General features: G+C 45.7%; 2 protein-coding genes across 2 annotated transcripts in view; both read right to left on the reverse strand.

Annotated features, from left to right (window-relative positions):
• Window positions 1–2,438, reverse strand: part of cdc45 (CDC45 cell division cycle 45 homolog (S. cerevisiae)) — a gene marked incomplete in the record, with an annotated part of 4,101 nt that extends 1,663 nt beyond the window's left edge. Inside the window, 10 exon segments of the mRNA XM_078087122.1 lie at window positions 1–77; window positions 195–245; window positions 322–383; window positions 516–564; window positions 641–699; window positions 788–931; window positions 1,073–1,210; window positions 1,331–1,423; window positions 2,031–2,090; window positions 2,225–2,438. Of these exon segments, the coding sequence (XP_077943248.1) occupies window positions 1–77; window positions 195–245; window positions 322–383; window positions 516–564; window positions 641–699; window positions 788–931; window positions 1,073–1,210; window positions 1,331–1,423; window positions 2,031–2,090; window positions 2,225–2,275 (784 nt within the window).
• Window positions 2,439–3,078: 640 nt separating this feature from the next.
• On the reverse strand, window positions 3,079–7,973 carry plpp5 (phospholipid phosphatase 5). Its single transcript, XM_040196431.2, has 9 exons — window positions 7,776–7,973; window positions 6,921–7,055; window positions 6,684–6,792; window positions 6,505–6,595; window positions 6,329–6,392; window positions 6,114–6,238; window positions 5,737–5,907; window positions 4,884–5,049; window positions 3,079–4,505 (listed from the first exon to the last, which is right to left on the reverse strand). Exons 2-9 carry the CDS (start codon window positions 6,989–6,991, stop codon window positions 4,412–4,414), a joined length of 891 nt encoding a protein of 296 aa, XP_040052365.1. The 5' UTR covers window positions 6,992–7,055; window positions 7,776–7,973; the 3' UTR covers window positions 3,079–4,411.
• Between the last annotated feature and the right edge of the window lie 283 nt (window positions 7,974–8,256).

Here is an 8,256-nt window from a genome sequence, read left to right on the forward strand (position 1 = left end):
TCTCCTCGTCCTCGTTCCGGTGGTTGTGCCGCGAGACGTGACGCTGCATTGTGGCGACGTCCGTTTCGTACTTCATACTGAGAAATGAACAAAGACAGCAACACGTCACTTAAAACAGGATGAAGCAAATTCATTCTGCGATTTAATTCTTAAGGAAATTGATTGACGTTTTAAAATGCTGAAGCTATCCTTACTGTGTGATTTTATCGTGAACCCACTGGTCCGTCAGTCCGATGACGGCCCACCTGCAAAGACCAACAAAGTAAGATGGTCCACGTGGAAAAGTTGTATTGTATTCAACAATAACATCACAAAGCTTACCAGAGCATGTCCTTGGTGTCTTTGGTCAATACCCACGCCAACTCAAACAGCATCATCGCAGCCTGACAGGAGACGCATGAAGAAACATGATTAGAACACATAGAAAAACAGGATACGCAAGGCGGAAGATATTTAAAAGGTTTCTGACTCATGGGACCCAAATGTAAATCTGAGAAATGCATCTGTTTACTCACAGAAGTCCCGTGATATTCATACTGCTCGTAGTCAAACAAGATTTCCCTCCTGAGGAAATGAGTGAAAGCGCCAATTCAGAAACTGTTACGACTGCATGACGAACAGCGCTTTAAAAACACTTCACCTGCGTCCCTCCCACTCCCTCTTCGCCCGCTGCCTCTCAATCCTCCTCTCAACCGCCCCCTGCAACGACAAAGGCAGTCATTACGTCGCGTCGGCACTCTTCGGATTCATTTCAACAACGTTCTTCCCGATCCGATCAAACACGCACTTCCTCGAATCTCCGCCGTTTCCCAGAAGGCTCGGAGCCTTCGTCGCTCTCGTTTCCAGAGTCGCCATCTTCCTCATCGTCTCGAAAGATCTCGTCGTAGGAGGGAACGCCGAGGTCGTCATCCTGTTTGATCAGCAGCTTTATCTGCGGATGAGGTGACCGAGTTTTCAACGAGAGAAAGCGGGGGGGGGGGGGGAATCTCCTTTCGCTCAAAAAATAAACAAGAAAACGTACTTTGCCAATAGACATTTGGTTGCTTAAGCTGAATACATCATTATGCATCACCTGGGAGTCATTATAGACGTTGACCACGTCTACAGGCCGATGAGTGTCACAGATGAAGAAGACGGAGTCGTCGTCTGGCTGCAGCATCTCCAGAAGGTCGACATTTGCGCCGCAGTTGAGGAGAACAAAATACTGGAACTGCAACACAGCAAAACACAAGATTATACACTTGCGGCTGTAACAGCGGCGGACAAACCCTCAACAGTTCATCCTTCTGTCATTTAGTCGCACGTGCGCGGAGGTCGGCCCTGATCGTACCTGCTCTTTGTGTTCGAGGAAGGCGGTGCTGAGGTCCTGCCAGCCTGCGACTGGCACCAGCGTGTACTGGACCTGGTCACAGTGGAACAACACCTGGCGGGGAGGCATACAGGGACTATTATTTCATTTACAGATGTAATCTACAGCAGCATGGAGCATTGGATCTCCGTTTACAGTTGAAATGATGAAAGCAATCGCGAAATTCAATTTAATTAATTATTAAAAAATAAATGCTCTAATGCTCACTAACCTACCGGTTTTCGCAACTTAGACGTCAAACCAGTGGCCTTTGCTGATTGTATTAAATAAGCAGGTCGTCAAACCAGTGGCCTTTGCTGATTGTATTAAATAAGCAGGTCCGGACCTCCAAAGAAAAGGTGCACTCGTTTAATCTGGCGTTATGTTGTAAACAACAATGTTATGTTGTAAACAACAATGTTATGTTGTAAACAACATAACATTGTAAACAACATAACGCCAGATTAAACGAGTGCTGCTAACAAAGTGTCACAAGCAACTAAATGCAGTCTAGTCAATGTATGAACATACAAAACAGCCACCGTGTACTCCCGTTGCTCATTGATGAAGTAGAGCCGGTGGTTACTCATGTCTTAGGAGGGGGGAGAGCCGTGAGGTCACGTGCCTGTAGCCTGAAGGTAGCGTTAGCTAATGTTTGCTAGCAGTTAGCCGGTTAGCTTACCTGTAGTATCTTACAGGCGCAGACTGCATCGATGTCTGCCGCCACCAGGAGAGCGACTCTCTGAAAGAAAGGGTTTTTTATAGGTATAATATATAATATAATATAAATACGACCCCCCCCCCCCCCAAGCAACGTCAACGCTGGCAAACAAAACGTCATGTTTCAAGTTGGTCAGTTAACCGTTAATAACTCACCTGGTTAGTTACAACGTCATAAAATTCCTTCCTTATGTCTGTGATAAACATTTCTAAAAGCCGGTTAAGACGAGGACCGACCGGGTAAAACACCGCTAATACGGAATTAACAGAGGGATGCTGTGTGTTGCTGTCAGACACAGAGCTTTCTTTGCTGTTCCTTGTTGGAAATGTAGCGCCAAATCTCTACGTCACGTCCAGGTCAGATTCAACCAATCGGCTGGGAGGAGAGTGACGTACGTCACATGTTAGAGGCCGCGCCCACCAAGCGAAGACAACAAATAATAACACGCACAAAAAAAGAGAGATGTCGGTAAACCGGCTTCATTATTTGCGGTGCAGTAATTCAATTTGTATGCTACGTTATATTTATACATTTTGAACAGCAACTGTGTGCTTGTTACTTTAGTACATTTATTGGACAGATTTAGTTTGACTTTGTATATTAAATGACTAAATCCAAAAAACAAATCAACTTACAATTTTTACATAGTATTATTGTGTTCGCGACATATCAGTATTTATAGCAACTCAAATTGTCTCAAACTTGCACCAATGAAATTAACATTTTAATGCCTCATTGATTTCAAGTAATATAATATGTATGCTGTTATTTTCACTTCAAATACCCTTTCACTTTAAACAGTAAAATTGAAACAAAAGTGGTTTTACATGGAATACGAGCAAAGGCAGATCATGATGAGCTGGATGTAAATTAAGTTTTATCAGCATCCCTCAAGCAGTCCAGACATAATTAACAACTTGATGCAGTATTCAAGGACTGAAAATCACATTAAATCAATAGGAACAGATGGATGTGTTGGGATTTGGAAGAGAATAATGAGGAAGAGATGTTGCTATATTGCTGCAAAACATGCAGGATTTTCTAAAGGACATTTATTGATATTGTTGTTTGAAAGAGCCCTCTATAAAACCAAGTGCCAATGAACATGATTCCTATTTGCATTAAATAACATCACATTTAACATAGACAAAGAAAGTCAAAATTCAAGTAAACTGCTACATGCCCCAAGACTGAATACACATACACCTGTACATCGCCTCATGAATACCAATGAGACCAAGTAAATTAAGATATTATTGGTCTCTAATTGTGCTAAAAAAGAAAAGAAAAATCTAGATATTTATTTTACTCCCTTTGATGTGACTTTTTATTTTCCAACCAGAAACCTTCACATTTGACTCCATCGGCAACCAAATCAATGGTACTGTTTCTTTCTGAGGCAAAGAAAGGCAGCATGCATAATTTAAACATGATGTAAAAAAAAAGATGTAAAATTTCAAGAAAAGTTTGCATACACCGTAACATGCAGCACATAATCATTCCGTAAACCCAACAGAGTAGTACACAAAAGGCACAGAGTCCTTCGGCTGCTTCCAGTCCGACTCACAGCCCCCTGGAGCCAGCCCGAACCCCCCTCCCCCCCTGCCCCCTCCAAAATAAATAAGAAAAATAAATAAAAAAAGTGAAAAAAAACAGAAAAAAAAGTCGAGGAAAACCAGGAGAAAACTTTCAGTACAACTAGTAACAGGATAGAAAACCCGGGCCGGAGCACTGGGGAGCTCCGTCACCTGGTGGGGTTCCAGTCTGACAACAGGATCCCCCCTGCAGGCGGGTTGGCCTGGGAGCCCAGCGGAGTTATGAGAGCCCACAGCGAGCCAATAGCTCACCTTTACAGTCACATCAGCTGGTGTGCCGAGTACAGCAAAGCAATGCAGAAATCATGAGGAGAGGTGAGTGCGACGTCAGTGCAACAAATTAATTAATATTTACTGCTGGCTGAGTAACGTTAACTCAAAACTACAGTGCCCAGCTGGTTTAGCAAATTACTAAGACTTTAAGATATTAAAAGTGTAAAATTGACCAGTTTGACATTCAGGTGATTCCACCTTAACCAGTGCCATCTGCTAAAGAAGGCTCAGCAATGCAGTGAAAACGTCATTGACATGTGGATTTTTTCAGGCTGAAAATAACATTATTTGTCTAATATTTCAATTATTCGCTGAAGAAAATTATGAAGTAGGATTAAAAACTCCAACATCAAATTCACAATGAAAAAGCAGCACATTTACACATTTCAGAAGACGTAACGTCATTAGTTGATAAATAAACTGATCAATTTTCAAAAAGCACTGCCGATTAATCCCAACAAAATAATTTTCTCCTCAGGTTGACCTCCGACGCTCTTCCCCGAAAAGTCTGGAACGAACGACAAAGAACTGACGTCCAATCGCTGAGGACTTTCCCCCAACTGGCCGGCTGAAAAAAAGCAGTTGATCAGCAGATGAGTGTCGCTACATGAGAACGCGCCTCACGGACGCCGAGCCGCTGTTCGATGGCCAGTGGACGATCAGTGCAGAGCTTCTGTTGTTACCCTGCTGAGCTGCTGCAGGAGTTTGACATCATGTGACCCAGAGGCACAATGCACAGTGTGTGTGTGTGTGTGTGTCGGGCTGGGCCTCATGGAAAATACTAAATATCATGTTATCACCTCGGTCATCCAATGCCAAAACCTTTTACATGGAATCTGTATATATCTGTATATATATACACACACACACACACACACACAAACAAACATACATATATATAGATATATACAGTGATGGGGGGTGGGGGCAGGTCCGGCCGCCCTACCGGGGCAGGATGTAGTTGCAGTTGGCCAGTTTGCGCTCCTGCGCGGCGGGGACGGTCTCCCTGCGACGCAGAGGTCTGTGGCAGTCGGCGTCCTGGAGGGGAGGGTAGTGCTGTCGGTAGCACAGCCAGGCCAAGGCCAGGCCCAGCAGAGAGCCCACCAACACGTCTGCAGGGAGGAGGGGGGGGGGGGACGCATGCGGGAGGAGAAAAGCACAAAAGAGAGAGTTTCATCCCATAGGATCCAAAACAAAATATGTATGAAGATAACGTCAGGCAAACAAGAAAAGACAATCAAAGACATGGAATATGAGAATAAACAATAGAAGGATGTAATGGGAGATATGATGATTGATTTAAGAAAGTTTAAATCTGAGCCAAACACAGACTTTATCAAATAATAAGCCCGTATGCACGTAAAAAATGTTACATAGAGGCCGGGGAGGAAAGTGTCTGAGCAGCAGGGATCTCACGGGCTGTGTCCGGACCCATGGGGCGCTTAGTGTTTTATATCAGGAGCAAGGTGCCGGATACGTGATAACACTGGTGTCAAAAATCTAAAAACAATGCGGGCGTTAGGACCACATACTGTTATTTTACCAGATAAACGACTGAACTCTGGCTTCCTTTTCAAAATGATCTCGCAGCAATGTTGTTTTGCAGGAAGGATTTTTTTCATCTTGAAACAAAAAAGGTAGCTCAAAGGGGCTCAAAAGGTAAAAAAATGAGTATTCCGAATATGGTACCAAATTTTAGCATATGGAATAAATGAATTGTTGACAATTTTAAATTGGATAAACCAGAAGATGATGCTCTTTAGCCTTTAACTTTATCATGGGGCACTTCTGTGACTGACCTTGCCAGTGGTGTTTGTAGTCACAGGTCCTGGAGAGGGCGATCACGGACGCCACGAGCAGAGGCGTGAGGAAGGCGCACAGCCGCCACGCCCGGCCTTGCCCCCCGGCGCTGAAGCAGCGCAGCTTTCCCCCGACGTACAGCGCCGTGAAACCCAGACCCGCAAAGGCAACTGTGAGGGCGAGAGAGGGGGACGATCAGAGCCGGAGGACTTTTAAACAGAACGGGAAGAGAGAAGCACAAAAAGCAGAGGGGCGGCGATCACAGACGGAAGGTCGGGATTCTCTCGCGTAAGCAGACGTGAAGCCCGGAGGCCGAAATGCACTTAGATGCATGAACCACAGTCTGAGGCGCGATCGGCCGTGAGAAGAAGCTTACAGGACGAGTGGCCGCTGGGAAAGCTCTTCCTGCCCTCCATGACCACATCTGGGTCACCGCTGCAGCGGAACTCCAGGTTCATCTGACCGTCTGGGAAACAGCGGTAGAAGAAGTCGGGCCGCGGCCTGATGGGGGACAAAGGAGCCACGTTTAGCCTTTTAAAAAAAAAAATTAGCTCTACTGTGACGCTGGCTTTCCGAATCCCTCGCGCTCACCTGCCGACGACCAGCTTGATGACGTTGGTGAAGACTCCGTTCAGCACCAGCGTCAAAGTCACAGCTGGGCGACAAAAGACGGGCGGAAGAGAATCACGGACAATGTGTGAAGAGAAAATAAAAAATAAAAAAACAGCACTTTTGTTTTTGATGACGCTGGCGTGCGGCCGTCTCACCCAGCGAGGCCTCCTTGACGTCTCCTCGCTCCGCCGTCTTCAGGAAGGTGAAGACCAGGATCACAATCAGCGGCGTGAAAACCGCCACACTCTGAACCCAAACCCGGAGGACAGAACGATCACTCAGGTGCGTCCATTCCACAAGCATCCCAACGATCCGACTCCGACAGAAGACTTACAAACATGAGAGTGGTGGGCACGTGGTCTCGCTCCACGCGGTGGAACTTGTACAGCCACATCTCCTCTGGCTGGATCTCGCGGTAGAAAGGAGAAAGCTGCTCCGTCACACTACGCGCACATTTGAAAGAGAAAAATAAAACACACCGGTGTTTGCTTTGGCGTCACTGGAAACGATGCACAGATATGGCGAATTACTGAGCAATAAAGCAGGGATGCAAATGATTGGACGTTCTTACAGGAACACGAGCAGCAGCGCCAGCCGGATGGAAACTTCCGACAGGAAACCCCGAAGCAGCCTCCCCTTCATCGTGTTTGGTGGAGGCGACTTCAGTCAACAGCGAACATCGTCACTCCGCTTCCATCTAACTCACCTGGGCCGGGGTGAGAGAGAGAGAGAGAGAGGGGAGAGACAGGTTTTGGTTAATGCCAAATCACTGATAGTAAATCTAATTACTGACATCGGTCAAATAACTGCTGATCCGCTGGTCTTCCACCCCTAGAAAAGGTTTTATTCAATATTATTTTTTGTTTCTCGCTCAGTAATATCTCCGATTACTTATCGACCGACAAATACAAAAATGTATGCTCGTGAATTGTGTGAAAAGGGGAAAATATCCTTGTGTTCTTTTGAGACAATTCAGTGCTTCCCCACATCACACATCAGCTGTCATTGTCCCAAATAATTATGCGACACAAATGAGGGAAGACATTGTCCCTTCTACAAAGTGTCTCCACTACTTCCCCTGAGAGAGCGTGACACTCCCCACTGTGGAGCCTTCACGCTCGGACCCGATGAGGAGGCCGACGTGCTTCACCTCCTCCTCCTTCTCCTTCTCCTCCTCTTCTTCTTCTTCTTCCTCCTCCAGGTGATTTCAAAAAGCTCCTACTCATTCGCACGAGACGTTAAAGTCCGCTTCTTACGATGAACATGATGAATTACACGGGAGGCAAACAAGCCAACGTTAAGTCCCCGTGAGGCAGAGAGGAGATGCTAGCAGACTGAGCTAAGCTAAGCTAGCAACATCTGTCAAAGGAGACATCTGGCTCATTTCCGCGTTGTCAAACCGGGGAGTCGCGGCGGCGCTTCTCACCTTCAGCGGGTCCTTGTTTTATCTCCTCGCGCTGGCGTTGAGTTGTGTCGTTAACAGGAGGAGAGCCTCCTCCTCTTCTGCTGCTGCTGCCGACGGTCACAATCACACATTAGAGGGCTGCGGGGCTCGAGCGTAAACAGGGACGCCACGGAGGAGATGAGCAACGCGTGAAGCGCGCGGCTGCAGCGGAGGTACTTCTAGTTTGTATTTTCAAAGTAAAGGTGTGTGTTTTAAATGTGGAAATGTAGTTATGAAAAATGCTCGATCCCGTATCTCACTGTTTTAGTAGATGGATATCAGACATATTAAACTGAAAACCTGAATTGTGTTTTTTATTGTTATTACATTTACTTTAAATATATCATTCAGTATGAATTACTTACAAATAAAAATGTATTTCAATTACATTTGGGGAAGTGGAAGGTCTTGTTTTGTAAAGACCGGAAACGGTCATGTGCGTAGCTTTATCCAACTTGACGTG

The sequence above is a fragment of the Gasterosteus aculeatus genome, chromosome 13, assembly GCF_964276395.1.
Source record: "Gasterosteus aculeatus chromosome 13, fGasAcu3.hap1.1, whole genome shotgun sequence".
NCBI classification, from domain to species: Eukaryota; Metazoa; Chordata; class Actinopteri; order Perciformes; family Gasterosteidae; genus Gasterosteus; species Gasterosteus aculeatus.

What these genes read in the sequence shown, in the direction of transcription:
- plpp5 (XM_040196431.2), bottom strand. Translation starts at nt 6,991, where the DNA reads ATGAAGGGGAGGCTGCTTCGGGGTTTCCTGTCGGAAGTTTCCATCCGG. An exon ending in GCGCTGCTGCTCGTGTTCCT is followed by an intron (nt 6,793 to 6,920) that starts GTAAGAACGTCC and finishes ATGTGCGCGTAG; the next exon opens with TGTGACGGAGCAGCTTTCTC. An exon ending in CTACAAACACCACTGGCAAG is followed by an intron (nt 5,050 to 5,736) that starts GTCAGTCACAGA and finishes TCCTCCCTGCAG; the next exon opens with ACGTGTTGGTGGGCTCTCTG.